Source organism: Geotrypetes seraphini, chromosome 3 (assembly GCF_902459505.1).
Source record: "Geotrypetes seraphini chromosome 3, aGeoSer1.1, whole genome shotgun sequence".
Classification (NCBI taxonomy): domain Eukaryota; kingdom Metazoa; phylum Chordata; class Amphibia; order Gymnophiona; family Dermophiidae; genus Geotrypetes; species Geotrypetes seraphini.
In genome coordinates, this window is record NC_047086.1 from 267,396,952 (window position 1) to 267,423,511 (window position 26,560).

Here is a 26,560-nt window from a genome sequence, read left to right on the forward strand (position 1 = left end):
AGAGCTGGCTAAACACTAGAATCGATTGGGCAGGCGGGTGTGAGCTGCGGGGACCGCGCGATCCTTCATGCCTCACTGCGGGGACAAGACCATTCACCGCCCCGCGGGCGGTGAATGGCCTTGTCCCCGTCGCCGCAGCGACTGCTAGTTTTCTTCCCCGTTTTCGGCGGGTGACCCACGGCTAAAATGCGGTGGCCGCGGGTAAACCGCCACCGTGTCATTCTCTAGTGCACATCTGGGTGGTCTTCAGACTCAAGGTCATTGGTCCATCAGGAAACAGAAGTTCCACATCAGTCTTCTGGAACTCGGAGCAATTTACTATTCTCTCAAAGCTTTCCAGAATCTCGTAGACAACCAAGTCCTCTTGCTTCGCATGGAAAATCAGGTAGCAATGTACTATATAAACAAGCAAAGATGCACAGGATCTCACCTCCTTTGCCAGGAAGCTCAAAAGATTTGGCTCAAAACATCTACATTCAGGGGGAACAGAATTGCTTAGCAGACAAGCTCAGCAGAATTCTTCAGCCTCACGAATGGACACTCAACTCTGCAGCTCTCCATCCCATCTTTGCTCAAGTGAACTTGATTGCATCTCCCCACAACAACAAGTTGTCCCAGTTCTGTCCAGACTTTACTCATCTCACTGCCTGGAAGCGGATGCGTTTTTATTGGATTGGACATGCAAGTTTCTCTACGCATTTCCTCCTACACCTCTCATTCTAAAGACTCTTGTCAAACTCAAACACGAGTCAGCCACCATGATTCTCATAGCTCCTCAGGTAGCCTTGGTTCTCCCTTCTACTTCAGCTCACTTCCAGGGAGCCAGTGCCTCTGCCGATATTTCCATCTCTTCTTACACAGAGTCAGGGTGCGCTTCTATATCCCAGCCTTCAGAAGTACACCTTCAGAAGTTAAAGCTTGGCATCTCTCGGGCTGAATGCAGTTGGGCTTCATCTTTCTCAGCCTTTTAGAAGTATTATAGATGCATCCAGGAAACCTGCCACTCAACAATGTTATTACAATAAATGGACTCGTTTTTCTTCCTGTTCTATTCTTCATCATTATGATCCAACATCCCTCGCAGTTGCACTGGTGTTGGATTACCTTTTTCATTTGTCTGATTCGGGACTGTAGTCTACATCTATTAGAGTCCATCTCAGTGCTATCACAGCTTTTCATCAACCAGTTGAGGGTAAACCTCTAACTGCTCATCCTCTGGTATCCAGATTTATGAAAGGCCTTTTCAATGTAAACCACCTCTAGTAGTCTGGGATCTAAATGTGGTTCTTGCTAAGTTGATGAAGCCTCCATTTGAACCAATGTCTATGGCTCATCTCAAGTATCTTACCTGGAAAGTTGCTTTTCTCATCACACTCACTTCTGCAAGATGAGTTAGTGAACCACAAGCATTAGTGGCAGATCCACCTTTTACAGTATTCCACCATGACAAAGTGGTTTGTCGCACACATCCAAAGTTTCTGCTGAAAGTTGTCACTGAATTTCATCTCAATTAGGGAATGACACGGGGAAAAATTCTGTCCCCGTCACTGCCCCGTCCCCAGACCACCATCCTCTTCACCGCTCCGTCCCCGCCAAACCCTTCACTGCCCCGTCCCCGCCGCCCCGTCCCTGTCTCTGCCGTCCCCTTCACTGCCCCGTCACCGTCCCTGCTGTCCCTTTCACCGCCCCGTCCCCGTCTTCAGCGTGTTCTCCTCTCCATCCTCCCACCCCAGCACCCTTCACGCAGCTCCCTCCTGCCGGCCAGCCGTGCATTTCCCTCCCTCCTTTTCCCTTACCTTCTCTTGTTGAAACTGGCGATTTCTATAAGGCCATGCGCTGTATTACAGCCAAAGCCTTGAAGTCGCATTGGGTTGCCTGCTAGAAAAGTCTCTTCCAATGCAACCGGAAACATGAAGGTGCATCAGAGGAGATTTTTCCAGCAGGCAAAGCGACACATCTTCAAGGCTCCGGCTGTAGCCTTATAGAAATCGCTACTTTCAACAAGAGCAGGTAAGGGAAAAGGAGGGAGGGAGGGAGATGCATGGCCGGCGGGAGAGAGGGGGCTGCCGGATCGAACGCTCGTAAACCGCAAGTGCTAACCATTCACCGCTTCATGGGGCGGTGAATGGCCTTGTCCCCGATCTCGCGGTGACCTTTTTTTTTTGGTCACCGTTTTGGCGGTTTACCCGCAGGTAACAACCACCATGTCATTCTCTAATCTCAATCAGTCAATTGTGCTTCCAGTTTTTTTTCCTAAGCCTCAGCCTCATTCTCATTCAGGAAAAACAGCACTTCATACTCTAGATTGCAAATGAGCTCTGTGTATTATCTTAACAGAACAAAGCCTCACAGAACATCTCCTCAACTTTTTGTCTCCTTTGATCCTAATAAGTTGGGGCATCCTGTTTCCAAGAGAACAATATCCAACTGGTTGGCTGCATGCATTTTGTTCTGTTATACTCAGGCTGGGCTGCAACTGGAGAGTCGTGTCACAGGACATAAAGTTAGAGCTATGGCAGCTTTGGTAGCTTTCCTCCGATCTACCCCTATTCAGGAAATTTGTAAAGCTGGTCCTCAGTTCATACATTCACCTCTCATTACTGTCTGGAATCTTTTTCCATACAGGATGGGTACTTTGGCCAGTCAGTTTTACAAAATTTATTTTCCTAAAAGGCCAACTCTCCCACCATCCCATTCTGGTTAGCTTGGAGGTCACCCACATGTGAGAATATGCTGCCTGCTTGTCCTGGGATAAAACACAGCTACTTACCGTAACAGGTGTTATCCAGGGGCAGCAGGCAGATATTCTCACAATCCACCTACCTCCCTGGGTTGGCTTCTTAGCTGACTTACTGAACTGAGGAGCCGCGCGCCTACGTAGGGTGGGAAGGCATTCGCACATGTGAAATCTGAAAGTGGCGATGCACTTTTAAAGTGTCCATACTGGGACACCGTTGATGACGTCACCCACATGTGAGAATATCTGCCTGCTGTCCCTGGATAGCATCTGTAACTGTGCTTTGGTCTCTAGGGTGGCTATTTTATATACTTTATGCAGATCTTTCCATTTGGATCTGTCAGTATGTAGTCTGGATTTGTACCATTTCCATTCCACTCTCCTTAGTTCTCTTTTCTTAGTTCCTAAGTCATCAGTAAACCAGGGGGAGGAATATTTGCAGGGGTAGTATTTGATTTCTTTGACCGGGACCAGCCCTTGATATAGGGATTTTGCTTCAGTATGCCAGTCCACTGCAGCTTCATCAACAGACTGAGAATTTGGTTTTGGTGTTCCTGCTAGGTTATAGAGGCCTGTGGAGAGATTCTCTCGGTTGATTGTGTTGTATATTATTTTATGTTGGGGTTGCTTTCTGGATGATGGTTGCTTTGTTGTATAATTGTGGTTGAATGTGATTAAATGATGGTCGGACCAGGGTACTGGTTTGGTGGTACAAGCTTGGGTTTGTGTGGTGAGCGAAGTGTCTTTTTGAATAAAGACCTAGTCTAGGATGTGGCCCGCAGAGTGAGTCGGCGAGGGGACCGTTTGTTGGAAGCCTAGGTCTGCTGGTGATGTGGTGATCGCTTGGTATCCTGGAGGGCACAGCATACCCAGGGTAGTTCTGTCATTATCTTTGAGCCAAGTTTCAGTAATTAGGAATGCATCCCAGTTATTATCTGTGAGGAGGTCATATAGTATAGAATCTTTGTTGTTTACAGATCTTGCATTTGCCAGTGTCATTTTGAGGTTTTTGGGTGTAGTTGACAGGGGGTGATGATGGGGATGGGCCTAATATATCAGGGTCTGCATGGTAAGGATTTTCTATGGGAAAAATGACAGATCACCATATTGACCCTGGCCTGTGATTACTAGGATGGGGGAATACAGGTTGGCACGGAGAGTAATTTGCAATAAGTAGGAAAACATAGGTTGTGGCATTGGTATTATGAAGGCAATGAAATTTGAAGTGGCTGTGGTGGATGGATTAAGGATATGGAGCTGTAGTAGGTGGGGTGTGTATGGGTTGATTTGTGGGTGGGAGGGCCTAAGCCTGGTTTGCTGTGTGCGAGTGGAGAGTGCATCAATGTGCGAGTGGAGACTATGTCAATTGTGCAGTTTTATGGAAGCAGAGAGGCTGTTAAAGTCTGAGGAAGAAGAGATTTGGAGAACCACTTCTTGTCTGTTGTAGTGGTTCTGTTCAAGTCAGATTTAGGAGAGAAATACAGCTTCTAGTGTGAATTGCAGAGCCACAGGTGAGGTAAATGACTGTCTTCAGTGTTGAATCAGTCTTATAGGCAAAGGGGACAGAGATAGCCATCTTGAGCTTGTTTGGTTAGGACAGAAGCCTCTGTTAAAGTCTGAGGAAGGAGAGATTTGGAGAGCCTCTTCCAGTCTGTTGTAGTGGTTCTGTTAAAGGCAGATTTAGGAGAGAATGGGCTAGATTCACTAAGCCCACGGATCTGATCCGATCCGTGGGCAATCCGATGTCGGGTGACCGATTCTGAACGCGTCTGCTTGCAAAGCAGGCCGATCGGAGGCACGCCCCCAACCGATTGCACGGATCACTGAAGAGCAATCCCGGCGCATGCGCAGACCATCTTCTTTGCCTGCAGATGGTCTGTGCATGCGTTTGCACCAGCAAGGTCAAAACAAAGGAGGAGAGGTGGTGAAGTAAATCAGGCAGGCATCGAGGGCTGAGCCGGGCTCGATCTCTTCAACGGGACTTGCTGCAGCCTTAAAAAAGCCGGTTCATGCGCCGGGAGGGGAGTGGAGTAAAATATTTGCACCGGGAGGGGAGTGGAGGAAAACTGTCCAGGGCAGCTACGGAGCAGAACACAAACCCACCCCAACTCTCCTGCTCTCTGCCACCCTCCCTGCAGTGCGAGCCCACCGCTCCAACTCTCTTGCTCCCTGCTGCCCTTCCCCGTAGTGCAGCCCCGCTTTTAACCTATGGATTAAAACCACAGGTTCGCACTGGGGAATGGTGGCAAAGAGCAGGAGAGAGCAGGGTGGCCAGAGCAGGAGAATTGGGACAAAGAGCAGGGTTTTAGCACAAGCGACTGGTTCTCACCAGTCGCTTGTTTTTTGATCAGCCAGTCAGAAGAAAGTTTAGTGAATCGCGTCTTTCCTGCTTTGCATGCGGTTTCCCTTCATTTGCATTCACAGAGTGAGATCAGATCGGTACACAGTTTAGTGAATCAGGTCACAAAGGGCTCGCAAACCATTCGGTATACGATCGGTTTGTTAGTGAATCTAGCCCAATGTTAGGAGAGATGTTAAAGTATTTAATGGAGGAATCAATGCATGTCACCAGTTGAATACTGTCTGTATGATAATAACTTAATATCATAAGACTATTAAAGAGGTCAGTGGACTTAAACTATTAAACATTTTGGCCCTGATTATGCAAAGTGCGTCCCAATTTTAGGCAGCTGTAGGCATCCTACAGGCATCCTAGACTTAGCGGGGATGGGCCGGCAAGGGGCGGGCCCACCTCATTTCGACGAGGCAGGCCTGCCGGCTGGATGGCAGCAAGACCTGTCCGGCCAACCATTTAGAGGTTAGTTGGGGGGTGGTAGCGCGGGAGGGGTCATTAGCGTGGGGGGTCCGGAGAGGGTGCGGCTTTCCGGCAGGAGGGGTTGGGCATCTTCCTGCCGGTGATCAAGAGTTTTGGGGGTGAGGTGGCGTTCCGGCAGGAGGGGTTGGGCATTCTCCTGCCGGCGATCGGGGGGGGGGGGAGGGGAGGTGGCCTTCCGGCAGGAGGGGTTAGCCACCCTACTGCCAGCGATCGGATAGGCGGCCGCTATACTTATCGCAGCAGGGAGATCCCTTCCCGCGATAAGTGTAGTGGCCGTGTCTACTCTAACCCAATTCTCTAACCGGTGTCTGTAACATGGACGCCGGTTACAGAATCGGGGTTAGTGTAGACCCGATTCTGTATAGGACACCCCTCTCGGGTGTCCTATACAGAATCAGGGCCTTTGTGTTCTATAGGGCTAACATGAAGATAGTATTAAAAAGCATGAGTAGGAGTGGGTAAGGAGGAAGTTTAAGAAGTTATCTTCATTGATAAGGGAAAGGGAATGGAACTTGTATATCACCTTTTTTTGGTTACATGGCTGTGCAAAATTGCTTTCAGGACAACAGCTATATCCATGAACTTTAAGGCTTTATTTTTGCTGTTTGACATTTTCAGTATAGCTCAATTGGTGTTATTGAGGAGTTATATATGATTTTTCAGCATTCTTTGAAGAAAACATATATATACCCAATCGGGATGTTTTGGGAATATGAATGTCTGAATTAAAACTGATATTGTTAAATGAAAGACCATATCTTAAATCTAATCTTTTTTAACACTTTCATTGTAGTGGTCATTTATTAATGAATTGGATAAACTGCAGTGCTTGCAGTCTCTGAACTGTAAAAACAACCCTATAATGGAGTCAAACAAGAATATAGAAACCGTGAAGCAGCTTATTATAGCAAAGATTGGTAACCTGAAATTTCTAGACAAGTCTGAGGTATGTTGTTGTTTCAGATAATGAGGGAATCTCCTGTGCACTATTTTCTTTTGTTTTCTATTTTATAATAATAAAACCCTAGAGCGCGCATGCGCTCTTGAAACTTTGTGATCCCTGCCGCTGTGATTTCTGATCCGTGGCCGCGTTCCATTTTAGAACGCGGAGGCAGGGATCACTCTGGCCACTCCCCTCCTCCCGCCCTCACTCACCAATCCGAAGCAAGTTCGAACACACCTCCCTCCCTCACCTCACCAACCCGAAGCAAGCTCGAACACACCTCCCTCCCGCCCTCGCTCACCGCTGCTGCCGCCACCACTAATCCTCTTCTGGGCAGCCTGCGATCGTGACTGGCTTTGGCGGGCCTTGCGGGCCGCTTTCCGGCCTCGGTGGCACGTTCCCTCTGACGCACGGGATCGCTTCGGGGAGGAGCATGCTTCCGGGTTGGGGAGTGGCCTGCGAGGTTCGCTGGGGCTGGCCATCACGATCGCGGCCTGCTTTGAAGAGGAGCAGGCCAGAAGACGCTGGGATAGAGGGAGGGTAAGCAGCGGGATCAATACAGGAGGCCAGAGGGAAAGGGGGCTGCTTTGGGGGGAGGGGTGTGCTGAGGGGAGACAGAAGGGGCCATGGAGAGATAGGGAGAGGGAAAGGGGGCTACTTTGGGAGGGAGGTGTGCTGGGGACAGACAGTTTTGCTCTGGGGGAAGACAGAAGGGGCCATGGAGAGACAGGGAAAGGGGGCAGGTTTGGGGGAGGGGTGTGCTGGGGGGAGACAGAAGGGGCCATGGAGAGATAGGGAGAGGAAAAGGGGGCTGCTTTGGGGGGGGAGGTGTGCTGGGGACAGACAGTTTTGCTCTGGGGGGAAGACAGAAGGGGCCATGGAGAGACAGGGAGAGGGAAAGGGGGCTGCTTTGAGGGAGGGGTGTGCTGGGGGGAGACAGAAGGGGCCATGGAGAGATAGGGAGATGGGAAAGGGGGCTGCTTTGGGGGGAGGTGTGCTGGGGACAGACAGTTTTGCTCTGGGGAAGACAGAAGGGGCCATGGAGAGACAGGGAGAGGGAAAGGGGGCTGCTTTGGGGGAGGGGTGTGCTGGGGGGGAGACAGAAGGGGCCATGGAGAGATAGGGAGAGGGAAAGGGGGCTGCTTTGGGTGGGAGGTGTGTTGGGAACAGACAGCTTTGCTCTGGGGGAAGACAGAAAGGGCCATGGAGAGACAGGGAGAGGGAAAGGGGGCTGCTTTGGGGGGAGGGGTGTGCTTAGGGCAAACAGCTTTGCTCTGGGGGGGAAGACAGAAGAGGGCCATGGAGAGACAGTTAGGGAGAGGGAAAGGGGGCTGCTTTGGGGGGAGGTGTGTGCTGGGGGCATACAGCTTTGCTGGGGGGGGGGAGGAGACAGAAGGACACAGACAGGGGCCAAGGAGAGAGAGATAAAGAAACACAGACAGACAGACACATCTATTCTAGCACCCGTTAATGTAACAGGCTTAAAGACTAGTTTTATAATAATTGCATACAAATTGCATACATTGACAGCCTTTTCTTTGCTTCTTTCCCTATTGTTTGGAATAATTATAATATATGAATAATGTTTTCCTTATATTATTTTGCTTTTTTATGGAAGAGTATTTTCACATACATATAATCATGCACACATGGGTGTCCTCATTCTATTGGCATCATTCCAGATCTGCCTTGCAGTACCCAGAAAAGCTTTGTACATGCTTTTGAGTCCTTCTCTCACAATTATTGCTCACCCCCCAGGTTATTTTTGCAGTAAACAAAAAGAAGATTTTTCAAGACGTTACAGTTACTGCTCTCAAATGTAAATGGTTAAAAGGCATCAACTTTACCTGAAGGTGAAATTCAGTGGAATTTTTCCATTCAAGTTTAAGAGGGCAAGACGAGGACTAATCATTCTCTCATTCACAGTTATGAAAAAATGAAAGTCTAAATTGGGCCACCTTTATTTTAGATTCTCCCTGAGAATCTCCAACAGTGATACCATTCCAAGGGACCTTTTTGGGTACCCATGGACTTCAGTCCATTGGGCTGTTTTTCAGATACCATAAAGCTCAATGAAAGCAGGTTTGAACCTGTTTATTTTCTCCCAAATGTTCATGCTTTGGTACCTATTGGGTGGGTGGAAATAAATGTGATTGGCAATTTGGACCCTTTGGCCCAGATTCTGTATAGGACGCCTGATCTCAGAAGCCGACAGGCGTCCTAAACAGAATCGCGCCTAAGCCCGCCTAAAAAGAACTCAATTCTCTAACAGACGTCCATGTTAGAGGCCGGTTAGAGAATTGGGTTGCCACTGAGCTTATTAATGATTATATTTTCTAATTTCCTTTGTCAATGCTTTAAATTTGACTGACAGATACATATTATTATAAGTTGATTTATGAATTGAATTTTATGATTGTACGGACCTTCAGTATATTTGATTTGTGCTAAGGTTTTAATTGTATTTATGTAGTATGTTTAGATATATTATCCAGGGTGGATATAGGGGATTCTGAGGTATTTCCTTCTTTCATAAACATAGTCTATTGAATTACTAATTAATTAAAGTAATAAGTTTACATAACTAGTATGTTGAATATGATGATATGTTATATTGAAATATATTTATTGAAAATTTCCAGGAAAACAAACATCTCAAATACAACCAAAGTGCACAAGAGTATTACATTTCCCCCCCACTCTCCCCCCCATCCAAATTCCACCTTCATAATACAATCCATCTTCCAGAGAACAAGAATAATCATGGGTTCAACAAATTACTACGAGCTATATGAGTCAATGTGAGCCAAAAGGGCTCCCAAACGGAACAATACAAACGACCCTTAGGCGTATCCAACGATGACAAGGAGTGACGCTCTATAGAAGCCTGATGCAACATGAGGGCACGCCAATGAGACAAAGTTGGTGAATCCGGTACAATCCAACAATGTAGTATGTTTTTTTCCCCCAGCAATATGGCTCGTTCCAAAAAATCCCGGAATCCCTTAGGGGACACCCGAGGAAGATGTTCCAATGTAAAAAGCATCTCAGGGCAGTTGGTATATTCATGATACCACATAGAAGTAATGTGTTGCTGCAGCTGAATCCAAAAGCCCTGGACCATAGGTCAGGCCCAAAATTGATGTCCCAAAGTAGCCAAAGGTTGATTACATTTAAGACAAGTGTCTGTGGGACTAAGTTTAGCTCGATGGAGATAAGCTGGGGACCTATGGAGTCGAAGAAAAAATTTATAGTTCATTTCAATCAACGTCACTTGAAGTGTAATGCCAAAAATTCTCTTAAGTCCGTTCTGAATATGTAAGCCTGTAACCACACAGGATAAGTCCCCAGACCATTTGGCTGCATAGAGATCATAAGAAATGGTCCCCAAGCTCTCACGAAGAAAGCGAAGATGAAATTTCAAAGGAATCTGAGTTTGAGCTGATAAACATAAAGCTTCTGAGAGGGCCTCTTGACTTCGATTAGTAAGACCGTCCCGCGGAAGAGACCTCACGTATGAGGCCATCTGAGAATATGCCAGCCAGTCAGCAGGTGTCCATATATAATCCGTTTGCATCACTGTAAATGAAGGAAGATCACCCTATGAGGTAACCACCTGGAAAATGTAATGAGTATTAGTGGTTCTCCACACTGAGAATGGAAACGGAGAAGTCCCAGGCGGAAAGTCCTTGTTGTCCAGAAAGGGCAAATAAGCCGTTGCTGTGTGAGGAATATGCAGAGGCTTACATAATCTCCTCCACACCTGGCGGAGAGGTTTAAAAAATATGTCTCCAACAGGTGTGGGTCCACGGGGGAGACGCTTTGTGTGTAACAAATAACTGAAATCGTATGGGTCACAAAGAACAAGTTCCGAGGCAGTTGCTGAAAAGTGACGAGTGCCCCGAAACCAGTCATTTAAATGACGCATTTTTCATGCCTGGGAAAACATTCTAAGATTATGAAGTCCCATCCCCCCTGAGCTCTAGGAAGCATTAAAACAGACAAAGCTATTCGTGCACTTTTCCCATTCCACAAGAATGATGTCAAGCATTTCCCAACCTCTTTGGCATGTTTAGCAGACAACAAGATGGGAAGCATTTGAAAAACATAAAGCCATTGAGGCACTAACACCATGTTATACAATGCTATTTTACCCATCAATGACAATGGAAAGTCCCTCCAAGTTTGCAGCTTTTGTTGAGTAAGAGTTAGGAGTGGCAAGACATTCAATGTGTATAGTCGTTTAAGATCCATGGGTATCCTAATTCCCAAATATGTCACGTAATCAGATGCCCAGCATAATGGGAAATCCCCCCTCCAATGACAAGGGACAACCCGGGATAAGGGCAATACAATCGATTTTTGGAAGGTGAGAACCAATCCAGAGTACAAACTAAACTCATCTAAAATAGCCAGTGCCCTGGTCAAAGACGGCTGTGGATCAGACAAAGTCAACAACATATCCGCAAATGCCAAAAAGCACAATTGGGAATCCCCTTCCGGAAGGCTTATTAAGTCATCATCCCGCTGCAGGGTATGCAAAAAGGGATCTAGATAAAGCAAAAACAACAAAGGGGAGAGGGGATTACCCTGCCTCATGCCCCTCGCTATCGGAAAGGCCATAGTTCTCGTGCCGTTAACTAAAACACATGCTGTCGGAGCTGAATACAACAATCTAATCATGTCTTGAAACCAACCCGTAATACCCATATAGGTGAGAACCATAAAGAGATACTTCCAGTTTACCTGATCGAAGGCTCTATGGATAGCTGTCAACAACCTGCGGACATTTAAAACCGAGTGGCGCTGTTGTACAAATCCCACTTGCTCAGGTACTATTAATTGTGGAAGCAGAGTAGCTAACCGGTTGGCTAACACCTTATCCAAAATTTTTATGTCTAGGATTCAAGGTCAGTATCCAATTTTCCGGGGTTTGGAATTAATGTAATGTATGCATGATTAGAACCCTCCGGAAAAGCGCCCTCTTACAATGCCGAGGTGTAATAAGCCTCCAAAGGTCCACAAAGATGTGGAAACAATAATTTATAAAACTCCAGAGAAAACCCATCAGGGCCCGGTGCCGAGCTGTTTAACTGCTAACTGTAATTCTTTCTCCTGTATCGGCCTATTCAAAGCAGAACGCATTGGAGAAGATAATCTAGGCATCCCCGCATCCTCTAAATAGTTACGAGCGTCGGGGCCCATATCCCCTTCCACGGAAGAATAAAAGTTCTTATAATGGTGGAAAAAACAATCAGATATATCCACAGTTCTACTCACCTTCGTACCATTGGATAAATTTAGACAAGGGATATAGCGATTTGACCGCCTAGGCTTAGTTAGGGTGGCCAATAACCTACCCGGCTTATTCCCATATTTGTAATAATGATATTTAGTATAGTAGAGCTGTTTTTTGGCGCGCTCATGAATCAAGGTATTTAGAGCAACCTGTGCTGAAGCCAACAGCTCGCCAGAATGAGTCTTGGGACGAGTTAAATGTTGTCTCTTAAGCGCCAAACATTCCCGCTCCAGCCGTATAATTCCCTGTGCTATTCTCTTCCTATAGGCCACCACATATTAGATGATATCCCCCCGGAGGACTGATTTAGTCGCCTCCCAAAACAATAACGGAGTAATGCATTTGGGGATTAATAATAGGAAGGAACCGTATATGCTGGGAGGAGAGAAGCTGATATGCACGGACGGGGAGAGGGACCTTGGGGTGATAGTGTCCGAAGATCTAAAGGCGAAAAAACAGTGTGACAAGGCAGTGGCTGCTGCCAGAAGGATGCTGGGCTGTATAAAGAGAGGCGTAGTCAGTAGAAGGAAGAAGGTGTTGATGCCCCTGTACAGGTCATTGGTGAGGCCCCACTTGGAGTACTGTGTTCAGTTTTGGAGACCGTATCTGGTGAAAGACGTAGGAAGACTTGAGGCGGTCCAGAGGAGGGCGACAAAAATGATAGGAGGCTTGCGCCAGAAGACGTATGAGGAGAGACTGGAAGCCCTGAATATGTATACCCTAGAGCAGTGATTCCCAACCCTGTCCTGGAGGAACACCAGGCCAATCGGGTTTTCAGGCTAGCCCTAATGAATATGCATGAGAGAGATTTGCATATGATGGAAGTGATAGGCATGCAAATTTGCTTCATGCATATTCATTAGGGCTAGCCTGAAAACCCAATTGGCCTGGTGTTCCTCCAGGACAGGGTTGGGAACCACTGCCCTAGAGGAAAGGAGAGACAGGGGAGATATGATTCAGACGTTCAAATACTTGAAGGGTATTAACGTAGAACAAAATCTTTTCCAGAGAAAGGAAAATGGTAAAACCAGAGGACATAATTTGAGGTTGAGGGGTGGTAGATTCAGGGGCAATGTTAGGAAATTCTACTTTACGGAGAGAGTAGTGGATGCCTGGAATGCGCTCCCGAGAGAGGTGGTGGAGAGTAAAACTGTGACTGAGTTCAAAGAAGCGTGGGATGAACACAGAAGATTTAGAATCAGAAAATAATATTAAATATTGAATTAGGCCAGTTACTGGGCAGACTTGCACGGTCTGTGTCTGTGTATGGCCGTTTGGTGGAGGATGGGCAGGGGAGGGCTTCAATGGCTGGGAGGGTGTAGATGGGCTGGAGTAAGTCTTAACAGAGATTTTGACAGTTGGAACCCAAGCACACTACCAGGTAAAGCTTTGGAGTCTTGCCCAGAAATAGCTAAGAAGAAAAAAAAAAAAATTTAAATTGAATCAGGTTGGGCAGACTGGATGAACCATTCGGGTCTTTATCTGCCGTCATCTACTATGTTACTATGTCTCCCGATGTTGTGCATTAAATTGGAGATAATCTTCCCATTTCTCAGTAATGTATTTAACAAAATCTGGATTATTAGTCAAATAGGCAGAGAAACGCCACCCCCCCAATAAGGGGGAATCCCCCAAGAGGACATCAACCCATATCGGACAATGATCAGATACAGAAAGAGGACCAATTTCTGAAGATTCAATCGATGAAAAGGAATTAGTAGAAACTAGGATATAGTCTAGAATAAGTTTGGTGTGCACAAGATTGGTGGGTAAAATCTTTCTCCTGTGGGTGCAATAAGCGCCAAGGGTCAAGACATCACACATACATATAATAAGGGAGGCCTCTACCAGGGGAAGTTTGAAGCGTGAACCCCGGCCCAGATTGATCTTGTAAGGGGTCGAGCACCTGGTTAAAATCACCCAAGACTATCAGGGGAGGCGCCAAATCACGTTGACCAAGTCGAACCAAGGTTGTAAAAAATTTATGATCATAGTGATTAGGACCATATACTATTAAAATATTAAACACCCAGTCCAACTTGGTCACGCGACAATAAAGAAACCGTCCCAATGCATCGGTATGTAATTGTTCTCCCTCCCCGGAAACCCTTTACGCACCAGAAGCGCTACTCCCGCATGTTTATTTGGGGAGGAGGCATGAAAAATCTGACCCACCCATCCCCTTTGTAATTTAGCATGTTCCACACTATTCAGGCGAGTCTCCTGCAAACAGGTGAGATCAGCCTTGTGGTGTTTTAATCTGCTCAGAATCTTTGCGCGTTTCACAGGGGACATGATTCCACCAACATTCCAGGATAAGAGTCTGAATGTCTTACCACTCACCCGGCCCACAAAAACAAACCTGCTACAACTGCAATCCCCATAGACCCCCAGGTGCCCAGCCTTCACCCAGGGGACAACAAGCAACATGATACCAAACAAACCCATATGCAAAATCAAACATACTTATCACACACACTCTGGAAGACAAATCAAGAAAGTCACAATTCCAAACCCCCAAACCCCCTCCCATCTCCCCCACGTAAATTACCCCTGCGGGACCTGTTCTCCAGTTTATCCTGGTGTTGACGAAGCTGCGTTTTCAAGTGAGACACTTCAGTGTCCATAACTTGGGCCCTATCCTCCACCGTGGAGACACGCTCCTCCAAGGCAGTAACCCTAGTTGAATGATCTTCCAGGAGGGATTCCAGCTTGGCGAGTTGAGCCGATAACTGCTTCATACTGGGTGTTAAAGCCTGGGCAATAAGTTGTTTAAGCTCCGTCAGTGTCTCTGTAGTAAATTGCTTGAGCACGCCACAAGGGGACTCCACCATTTTCTCCTCTCCTGGCTTACCCTTGTCCTTATCTTTTTTCGTCGATTTAGACAACATGGTAGGCTGATTCTTGGCCAAATATTTGCCAATATAGTGTCCCACCAGGGCAATTAATATCTGCAAGCAAAAGTCACTGTGATTCCCGCTAGCAGAAAAACGGAGGGGCGAGGTTCCGGAGCTGGCAATGCAAGCTGCTTACTGGCTCACAGCATCACGTGATGTCCCATGATGATATGTTAAGTTCAAGGCAGGATATTGTTTCATGAATTATTTTATTGCTGAAGGGGATAACTGATTTGCATTGTATATTGTTCAAGTGCTTACTCAAGGCTTAATAAAGTTTTCAGTATAGTGTGATAGTTAAATAATAAAAATAATAATTTAGTCAATATTAACTATAAATTAGGGGGGATTCAGTTTGGGGATTTTTCAGAATGCCTAGGGGAGGATGGTATTTGCTAGTCGTCATGTGAGTACCCAAGTTTATGAGATACTTTATGGGAGGGGGTTAGTGGTGGGAGGGGGAGGGGGTTTAGTTTGGGTTCCTGGATGTGGGGGAAAATTTTGTCTAATTACATGTTCAAAGGGAAATCAAGAGATTATTTTGTAGTATGTTATTATCACTTAAAATGGCTTTAAAAATATTTTTGTTAAATGTTAATATGACTTAACCATCTCATTCAAAAGGAAAAAAAATTCTCAATTTTTTGAAACAGGAAATGGATGTATATTTTTTGCAAGAAACACATTTATCACACATTGAGGTTACCAAGTTAGTAGAGGGATGGGCTAAATACTGTTTTGGTGCAGCTGGTGGCAAAAAAGTCTGGCATGGCTATCCTGATCAATAAAAGATGTTCTGCTGTATTTGGTAATGTTCAAGCTGATTCTATGGGCAGATGGCTTCATGTAGATATGACTTCGAGAAATGATGCCCTGACACTTTTTAATATTTATGCTCCTAATTCAAATTGGGCCGAGTTCTTTAAAAAACTCCAATAAATAATTCTGTTACTGGTTACATCTAATTTAATCGTAGCCGGAGATTTCAATGCTGTCATGGATCCATTATTGGATAAACAACCTTGTAAGCAACTAAAATCATTAGGCTTTGATAATTTTGTGCAGGCATGTGGGTTGAGAGAGATATGGCGGATTTTTCATTTTAATGATCATGAATTTTCCTTTTGTTCACATGTTCATAAATCATTTTCAAGAATTGATTATATTTTTGTTTCAGATCATTTAATTAAACAGGTTACAAATGCAAGCATAGATCCAATTCTTTTGACGGATCATGCCGGAATTTGGATAAATTTTCAGTTTTCTGGGAAAGATTTTACTAGACCTGGTTGAAGATTTAATAATTCAATGCTTGCAGACTCAACTTTTCTTGGGGAAATTCAGATTAAAATGAACGAATATTTTCAGTTCAACACCTCAGAGGAAATCTCTTTGGAAACTATTTGGGATGCTTTCAAAGCTACATTGAGAGGGCAAATAATTTCATATTCGGCGCATATTAGAAAAATGCTAAAAGTAGAATTTTCCAATTTGGAACAAATTATTTTGAATTTAGAGTCACAATTGGCCTCGAAATGAGAACGAAGTACTTTGCAGGTCCTTTTGAAAGCTAAATATAATGATATTTCCTCACAATTGGCTAAGAAAGATTTGTTTCTCAGCAGGCTCTGTGTTATTGAAACTCGAATAAAGCGGGAAGATTATTGGCTAATTATCTCAAAGCAAAAAAAAAAAGGAAAGTAAAGATTGCGGCTATTAATGATGAGAGAGGTAAAATTCATACTCAAATTGGAAATATTTTAAAACAGTTTTTGGACTTTTATAAAGCTTCTGAGCTTTATTCAAATAAAGAAACAGAGGAATTTGACTTTTTTTTTTTTCTTTTATCAGTTTTAAATTTTAACAAAATCAAACATTTTGTACAGAAAGATTGTCTGATTATACATATTTTATTTTTAAAAAGAAAAGAAAAATAATTTTTCACAATAGATTCTCTATTCAAACAGTCCCAAGTCCTCATATTGGATCCAAGAATTTTATGAGTGAACTTTAAGGAAATTCAAATAATAAATCCTATACAAGAAAAAGGTATCTAGTATCTGGGTTAAGGAGCTTGTATTCTATTAGTCAAGTCCACCGTTGTTCCTTCCTTTTCCAGGTGTTTCAGCATCAAGAAAGCTGTAAGTTGGGCCGGTTCAAAAAACACATATTTATTATCACGATACCTTACTATACATTTACATGGAAAGCGCAAGAAGAAAAACACCACCTAACTGCGCAACTCCTGATTTCAACAAAAGAAATTGTCGTCTACGATTCTGAGTTTCTTTACTAACATCTGGGAATACTTGAATTTTCAAACCCAGGAACTCCTTGTTTTTATTTAAAAAAAACATTTTTAATATCCATTCTTTATCTTGCAATAATGCCACAGATAATAGAAGAGTTGCTGGTTTAGCCAAATCTTTATCAGATACTTCCAAAATTGCTGTTAAATCTAATTTAGGTTCCTGTTCAACCTATTTCTGATCCTTCGCTTGCTGATCCATTACTTTAGTAGGCAAATAGTACACCCGAGTGAGGGGAGGTATTGAGTCCACGGGGATATTTAATATCTCCATGAAGTACCTTTTTATCATTTCCCTTGGGTTTATAGACGGAACATTTGGAAAATTCAGCAAGCGCAGATTATTAGCCCGATAACTATTTTCCATTGTTTCCAATTTTCTTCTAATGATTTGATTATATTTTATTATTGTAGATTGAACTTGCTTAATCATTATTACTTCTTTTTCAATTTCTCCTACTTTTTCTTTCATGTTGGAAATTTCCTGTTTATTTTTCTCTATTATATGTTTTTGAATTCTTAAGTTTTTTTCACTTTCTTTAATCTGTTTGGAAACCAAGTCCCATATTGAGTCAAGAGTCACTTCAGGTTTTGCATATTGAAAGGAAAGCTCATGTAAAGTTGAAGTCGGCTCAACTTGACTGCTTTCTGTCTGCCGATCCGGGTTTTCTCCTCCCACTGGTCTCCTATCCGCTGGTACTGTCTCTGGACTTAAGTCCATCGAGACTTCTCCTTGCTGGCTCCCAGATGGTTCAGCCTCTCGGTCGGGGAGTGCTGCTTCTTCTGGCTCACTCCCTTCACGTGGTGAGCTAGCGCTCAGCGGCGGGGGAGGTGGAATCCTTCGATCGGGGCTCAGAGTGGTATCAAGCCCTTGGACTTCCGGGTCGGCGTCACTCCGCGCCACAGGGTCCAGCAGGCGACTCCCTGAAATTGTAGGCTCCCTCTGAAGACGCTGCAAAAATTGTTCGATAGAGGCAAGAGGGGGTTGTTCAGAGCGCCGCGAAGCTGCAGCAGAGCTCTTACCCCGTCATCGTAGAAAAAAAAGCAGACTAAATTTGAAAGAAGCAATCGATGATTCTTACAGCGTTTCACCAGTCACAGGTACCAAACGCCATCTTGGATCTCTACCTCTGAATTAGACTTTTTAAAATTAATTAATGGTCCAAAAATTCCCAAGCATATAAAAGAAAATCTTGAAGCTCCTATTTCACTTAAGGAACTCCAGGGCAGCATTGAAATCCCTCACAGTTGGATCCGCTCCAGGTAGTGATGGATTCACAGTGGAGTTTTTCAAATTACACTTTTACCTCATCTTCTAAATTTATATCAATCACAACTAACTAAGGGTTGTATTTCAGGTACTATGGCTGAATCTTTAACTATTGTTTTGTTGAAGCCAAACAAAGATCCCATGTTGATTTCAAACTATAGGCCTATTTCATTAATTAATGTGGATGAAAACTCCTGGCTAAGTTATTGGCTCTAAGAGTAGCCAAGGCTCTCCCCTATATGATCGGTATGCACCAAATGGGTTTCGTTGCTCAAAGACATTCTTCAAATATTACCAGATTGGCATTGCATATGCTAAATTTAGCAAAAAAAAAAAGGATGATCTGGCCTTCTCTGTACTTTTTTTATGCGGAGAAGGTCTTTGATCGTGTCGAATGGACTTTCATCATGACTATAGAAAGGAACAACGAAGAGGACTTCTGACTAGTTTTGGCCTATTTCTTTGAAACTGGTACTTGAGTTTTCTTAGAGACTCTCCTACAGGCGACTCTCGAGAAGAGGAATGCTGGCTTCAGCCTAACACCTGGTAAGTCTTATCAGAGTGGACCAGAGTGACTGAAGCAGACCAGGGTTGCCAGAGAGACCGGATGTGGCACATGAGAACATTAGAACATAAGAATTGCCACTACTGGGTCAGACCAGTGGTCCATCATGCCCAGCAGTCCGCTCACGCGGCGGCCCTCTGGTCAAAGACCAGAACCCTAACCGAGACTAGCCCTACCAGCGCATGTTCTTGTTCAGCAGGAACTTGTCTAACTTTGTCTTGAATCCCTGGAGGGTGTTTTCCCCTATAACAGCCTCCGGAAGAGCATTCCAGCTTTCTACCACTCTGGGTGAAGAAGAGCTTCCTTATGTTTGTACGGAATCTATCCCCTTTCAACTTTAGAGAGTGCCCTCTCGTTCTCCCTACCTTGGAGAGGGTGAACAACCTGTTCTTATCTACTAAGTCTATCCCCTTCACTAACTTGAATGTTTCAATCATGTCTCCTCTCAATCTCCTCTGTTCGAGGGATAAGAGGCCCAGTTTCTCTAATCTTTCGCTGTACGGCAACTCCTCCAACCCCATAACCATCTTAGTCACTCTTCTCTGGACCCTTTCAACTAGTACCGTGTCCTCCTTCATGTACGGCGACCAGTACTGGATGCAGTACTCCAGGTGAGGGTGCACCATGGCCCAGTACAGCGGCATGATAACCTTCTCTGATCTGTTCGTGATCCCCTTCTTTATCATACCTAACATTCTGTTTGCCTTTTTTGCTGCCGCTGCACATTGCATGGACAGCTTCATCGACTTGTCGATTAGAACTCCCAAGTCCCTTTCCTGGGAGATCTCTCCAAGTACCACCCTGTACATCCTGTATTCGTGCATGAGATTTTTGTTACCAACATGCATCGCTTTACACTTATCCACGTTGAACCTCATCTGCCATGTTGATGCCCATTCCTCGAGCCCGATTATGTCATGTTGCAGATCTTGGCAATCCCCCTGCGCCTTCACTTATCTGAATATCGTCCGCAAATTTAATCATCTCGCTCTTCGTACCAATGTCCAGATCGTTTATAAAGATGTTAAAGAGCATGGGTCCAAGCACCAAGCCCTGCATCACCCCACTGGTGATGCTTTTCCAGTCTGAGTATTGTCCATTTACCCCCACTCTCTGTTTCCTATGCTCCAGCCAGTTTTTAATCCACGTGAGTATTTCACCCTCGATTCCATGACTCGCAATATTCCGAAGTAGTCATTCATGTGGAACCTTGTCGATCGCCTTCTGAAATTCCAAATATACAAGGATCGCCCTTGTCTATCTGTCTGTTTACTCCCTCAAAGAAGTGCAGTAAGTTTGTCAAACACAATCTGCCTTTGCTAAAACCGTGGTGACTGGTCCTCATCAGCCAGTGTCAATCAAGGTGATCAATGATGCTGTCCTTTATCAGTGACTCTGCCATCTTTCCCGGTACCGAGGTCAGACTCGCAGACCTTTTTTGAAGATCGGCGTAACATTTGCCACCTTCCAGTTTTCCGGAATCTTTCCCGATTTGATCGACAGATTGGCTATTAGTTGAAGCAGTTCAGCTATGGTCCCTTTCAGTTTCTTGATGACCCTTGGATGGATGCCATCCGGTCCCAGGGATTTATTGCTGTTAAGTCTATCAATCTGCCTACACACCTCTAGACTGACTATCAATCCTGTCAGCTTTCCGTCTTCATTTCCAGCATATAGCCTGATGGGTTCCGGAATGCTGTATACATCTTCAGTAAATATAGATGTAAAAAATGTGTTCAGTTTGTCGGCAATTACTTTGTCTTCTTTTAACGCTCCCTCTATTCTTTGGTCATCCAACAGCTTCCTTCGCGGATTATTTCCCCTTAATATATCGAAAGAACGGCTTGAAGTTCTTCGCCTCCTTAGCTATTTTTTCATTGTAGTCTCTTTTGGCCCCTTTTACTGCCTTATGGTACCTGCATTGATGTTGTTTGTGCTTGTTCCAGTTTTCATCCATTTTTTACCTTTTCTATTCTTTAAATGAAGTTCTTGTCTCTGATCATTTCCTTCACTTCTACAGTGAGCCAAGCCGGTTCTTTGTTCTTTTTCTTCTTGGATCCCTTGTTGATACGCGGTATATATAAATTTTGCTCCTCGGTGACTGTGTCCTTAAAAAGGGACCAATCTTGCTCTAACGTTTTTACAGTGCTTATCCTCGTCTTAATCTTCTTCCCTACCATGAATCTCATCCCTTCGTAATTCCCTTTTTGGAAGTTCAGTGTCGTGGCTGTCGTTTTGGACCAATGTTTCTCCCCTGCGTCCAGATCAAAGCATATCATATTGTGATCGCTGTTTCCCAGTGTCCTTTCTACCTCTATACCTTGTGCCAGTCCTCACAGGCCATTTAGAATTAAGTCCAGAATTGCATTTCCTCCAGTATTTTCCTTGACAAGTTGTTCCATGAAACAGTCGCCTACAGCATCCAAGAACTTGGTCTCTCTAATGCAGCTGAAGGTGCCTAGGTTCCAGTCTATTCCCGGATAGTTGAAGTCACCCATGATAACTGTGTTGCCTCCGTTGCAGTTGCGTTTAATCACGTCTGTTATTTCTCCGTCAATTTCTTCGGACTGCCCTGGGAGTCGATAGTAGATGCTGATCTTCATTTTTAGGCCATTTGTTCCTGGAATTTTGACCCATAGAGACTCTTAACTTATCTGTCAGTTGTGGCATGTTCTCTCCAGTAGATTCAATTTCCTCTTTTACGTATATGGCAATGCCCCCACCTTTTTGAGCCACTGTATCTGCGGTATAGTTTGTATCCAGGTAGCACAGTGTCTCAGACGTTATCCTCAGTCCACCATGTTTCCGTGATGCCTATGATGTCAACGTTATCTTATTGTGCCATGGCTTCTAATTCACCCATCTTATTCCTTAGGCTCCTTGCATTCATGTACATACACTTGAGTTTGCGGCCTGTTCCTTTCTTGCATTTCCTTCCATCTTGTGTCCTTTTAGATTTATCTTGCCTGTAATCCGGTGAGTCTTTCCCTCTATCTTCTTGCACAGTATCCTCCTGGTATACCGGTTCCCAAATCATCTACTCTGTCTTTCGGTCGACTGTCGGCTTTCCCCTTCTTCCTAGTTTAAAAACTTGTCCACTTCTCTCTTGATGTTGCTTGCAAGTAGCCTCGTTCCGTCTCTGCTGAGGTGGAGTCCATCTGTCCTGTAGAGCTTGCTCTTCCCCCATAACGTCGTCCAGTTGCATACGAAGTGGAATCCTTCTTCCTCACAGCGCCGCATCCACGCATTGACTGCTTTCAGCTCCATCTGCCTTTTCTCATCTGCCCTGGGTACCGGCAGGATCTCCGAGAATGCTATCCTCTGCGTCCTGGTCTTCAGCTTCCTTCCTAGCAATACGGAACTGGTCCTTCAGTACTTCCCTGTTGTAGTTCCTGTTGCTCACGTTGTTCGTCCCCCACATGGATCACCACCGCCGTATCTTTTTCTTTCACACTGTTGAGGATCCTGTCGATGCGTCTCACTATGTCTTCTACCTTGGCTCCCGGTAGGAGGTCACCAGCTGATCAAGTCTTCCTCCCGCTTTGTGGCTGTCAACTTGTCTGATGATGGAGTCCCGCATGACGATTGCTGTCCTCTCTATCTTCTCCTGATTCTCCAGCCACAGGTCCGTGTCCCTGGTGTATGTCCATCTCTCCTGCCGCAGGTCCGTATCCTTCGTTCTCGCTCCCGTGTCACCCATTTCTTCCTGGTGGTTGTTATAGGTGGTCCACCCTCTCTGTAGGTGTTTTTCGGCAGTTCCACTGTTGCTGATGATTTTCTACGGCTTCCCTGTATGCCTCCTCTATGAACTTCTCCAGCTCTCGGACTTCTTCCTTGATGGTGTCCTCTGTCTTGTTCTCTACTTTCTGTGTCTGGATGTTCTCTGCATCTCTGTCTTCCTCCTCCGCTGCTTGAAGTGCCTCCAGTTCCAGTATTCTACCCTCCAGGAGTCTGACTTGTCTCTTCAGGCTCTCCAGTTCTCCGCATCGAGCGCATACATAAGACCGCCTTCCAGAGGGGAGGTAGTCATACATATGGCAGACGATGTAGAAAACTGGGTTCAACATCTTCCTTCCGTCTGCTGCTTCCATTGCTGCCTGCTTGCCGGTCTGCTGCAGATGTCTTCTGTCTGCTATGGTTGCGCCTGCTCTTTTATCTGTTTTTCCCCCCTTTGGCTTCTCTCTCCCTCTGCCTCTCTCTGTAGCTGCTTTTCTCCTGCTCAGATCAGCTCTGCTCCGTTGGCCCCTTCCCTTTTAAGGCGGAGCTTCGGTGGTCGATGGGGGTGGGCGGATCTAACTCTCACCGATTTCCCTCTTGGTCTCCTGCCTCTGCTTCTCTCCTGCTCTTTTATCTGCTTTTTTTCCCCCTTTGGCTTCTCTCTCCCTCTGCCTCTCTCTGTAGCTGCTTTTCTCCTACTCTCTCCTGCTCAGATCAACTCTGCTCCGTTGGCCGCTCCCCTTTTAAGGCGGAGCTTCAGTGGTCGATGTTGGGGGTGGGGTGGGCGGAGCTAACTCTCACCGAGTTCCCTCTTGGTGTCCTGCCTCTGCTTCTCTCCTGCTCTTTTATCTGCTTTTTTCTCCCTTGGCTTCTCTCTCCCTCTGCCTCTCTCTGTAGCTGCTTTTCTCCTGCTTTCTCCAGCGCCCAATCTGCTGAACGTGTTTTGCTTAAATCCTGCACACATGCTGATCTCATATAGTTCAAGTTCCTGCTGACATCCTTCCAGTCTGCCTTTTCATTTGCCAAACAAGAATATTACGCCCATTTAACAAACTTTCTTAGGTCTAATCCTCGCTGTCTCTTTGCCTCGCTGTCTCTTTGTCTCTACTCAAGGTGCCCTCGCCTCCAATTTCACTTTCACTTTCTCCTAGACAGTGGTAGAGTTCTTCTATAACAAGGTTCATAAGATTCACCTTGAGTTCTGAACCAGGTCACCTTTCCCCCCCCCTACCTTCCAGCTGTCCATTTTGCCAATCTTCCATCAACCCCTGCCACCTTTTTCTCCTTTTCTGAAATCACTGTAGAGGGGAACTGCACACCTTTTCTCCTCCTCCAAACCCACTACCTGCTCATCCGATCCAATTCCCATTACTCAGCGCCATCCCCCCTATTTATCACTCTCCACTGCAACAGTTCCTGATGTCTTCAAACATGGCTGACGACTCCCAGATCTACCTCTCTGCACCAAATATCTCCACTGAAACCTAGACCAGAGTCTCATCCTGTCTATCTGACATTGCCACCTGGATGTCTCACTGCCATCTAAAACTGAAAATGGCTAAAACAGGGCTGCTCATCTTCCCACCTAAACACTCCTCTCCTCTTCCCTCATTCTCCATCTCTGTGGACAATACTCTCATCCTTCCTGTTTTTGTCTGCTCATTATTTCGGGGTTATCACTAAAACCTACCGTTTCTTCCTCTCTGAGCATACTACCAAAACACTTATCTATGCCCTCACCACCTCACACTTAGACTACTGCAACTCGCTACTTTCAGGCCTTCCACTTGGCCATCTTGCTCCCCTCTAATCCATCCAGAATAACTCATATTCTGGGAGAGCCGCTATACTCACATTACCCCTCTCCTAAAGTCACTTCAGTAACTTCTCATCCGTTTCTAAATACAATTCAAACTCCTCTTACTGACCTACAAATTAATTCACTTAGCTGCCCCTCACTATCTCTCTTCACTTATCTTCCCCTATGTTTCCCTCCACCCCCATGAGCTCCGCTCAGCTGGTCAGTCTATCTGTACCCTTCTCTTCAACTGCAAACTCCTTTTACCTTGCTGTGCCATAAACTTGGAATAAGCTGCCCAAATCCCTAAGGCGGGCTCTGTCTCTGACAGTGTTCAAGGTCCTCTTCGAGTGTGCTTTCAACTCCTAACTCCTCTCACCTTGGGTTCTGCATCCCCAACCCTATATGTCATGTCTGTCTGTCCAAGTTAGATTGTAAGCTCTTCTGAGCAGGAACCATCTATAAATGTCAAAATGTACATTGCTGCGTATGCCTTTCAGCGTGATATAAGTGATCAGTAGTAGTAGAATCCCATGTGACTGTTGCAGATGAGAACTTAGTGTGCATGTGCAATGCAGCAGCTCAAAAGCTTCTAGTATTTACTAAGCAAGAGAAGTCTTCCTTTGTAGGCTCTGTCTGTGACATCATGAGAGCTCTGAGGACTAGTAAACTGCTAACCAGGGAGTGCACCTGGCAAGTAATTTGGTTAACTGATGTGGAGGTATCTGTTGGATCAAGATAAATTGAACCTTTCATATGAAGAGAGGACAAACCTGGGAGGATTTTGTATCAATAGTGAAAAAAATTCAGTAGGATGCTATTTCACTTACTTTAAATATTATTCTGTCTAATTAGTTGATAGTATTTTACATAAGAAGACCAGCTGAGTAATTGAGAGCAGGTTGAGAACCAGGGAAGCCAGGGTTCAAATCAAATGTGTGGTCAGAAGAATTTAACACACTTTTTGAACTTGGAAGAACCCTGCTTAATTTTGATTGTGTTTAATTTGTGTAAAATTTCTGAAATGAAAGCAAACAAAAATGTGTGCATTTTTATTTGTAATCGCCTACACGTGCAACAGATTCTTCCTAAAGAAAGGCAGGGAGCAGAACTTGATTATCGCAAAATATTTGGGAATGACTGGTTGCAGGCTGGTGGACATCAAAATCCTGAAAAAAACAGACCCAATGAGGAGTTTCTTGCTGATCATCCTAGATATAAATTGCTCTGTAGTAGTAAGTACTCTTTTAAATCACAATTTGGTGCTTTGTTTGTTTTTGTAAATATTGTTAATAATATGCATGTTGTTCCAAGTATTAGTACTATGTACCCCAAATAAAGCATTTTCATTTTATTGTCAGTACATGTTTAGGTTAGTTTTCAAGATATTTTCATGGGTAAACGATATTTCTGCCCATCCACAACATCCGCTGTCTCCTCTCCCTAAGAGATCCCACATGCCTATCCCATGCTATCTTCATCTCCACCACTTCCATTGGGAGACTATTTCACACATCGACTACCCTTTCTGTAAATAATTTTTTTCTTACATTACTCCTGAGCTCTCTCCTTCTAGAGTTCACCACCTGTACATTAATGCCATGGAGATATTTAAACATCTGTCGTATCCCCTTTCTCCCATCTTGGCTCTAGAGCAGGGGTGCCCAATACGTCGATCGCGATCGACCGGTAGCTCAGGAAGGCAACGTGAGTCGATCGCTAGACTCGTGTTGCCGTCCTGATCTACCGGGCCGATCAGCCTTCCTCTGTGGTCTCCCTAGGGCCCAGCTGTCATCTCTGCTGCCGCCGCTGCTGAACATTAAAAAAAACCCCGGCTTGGAGATTTCAGCCCGTAGCGAACTTATGCTCCGGGCTCTAACGTGTGCGTGCCGGCTTCTCTTCTCTTCCCTCTGAAACCGGAAGTTATGTCTGGGGGGGGGAGAAGGGAAGCCGGCACGCACATGTTAAGAGCCCTGAAGCAAGCGTTCGCTACGGGCTAAGGCGGGAGACAGGTTAGTGAAGCATTTGCTCTTCTTGCTGCCGGGTCCTGCCTACTTTCTGTTTCCGCGAAGGCAGGACTGGCAACATTTCCCCCAATAGGTTGATCGCGATGCTGGTCGGCCGAAGCAGGGAGAGCTTGGGGCGGCGTCGGCTTTCGGGCCTGTTATTGGTGGCGGTTTGGGTCTTGGT

General features: G+C 45.2%; 1 protein-coding gene across 6 annotated transcripts in view; it reads left to right on the plus strand.

Moving 5' to 3' along the window:
• Positions 1-26,560, plus strand: part of TBCE (tubulin folding cofactor E) — a 434,765-nt gene that overhangs the window by 329,614 nt on the left and 78,591 nt on the right. For all 6 annotated transcript variants that reach the window (XM_033936232.1, XM_033936235.1, XM_033936237.1 and 3 more), the window contains 2 exons: positions 6,367-6,519; positions 25,452-25,605. In XM_033936232.1, coding sequence (XP_033792123.1) covers positions 6,367-6,519; positions 25,452-25,605 — 307 coding nt within the window. The remainder of the gene's footprint in view (positions 1-6,366; positions 6,520-25,451; positions 25,606-26,560) is intronic.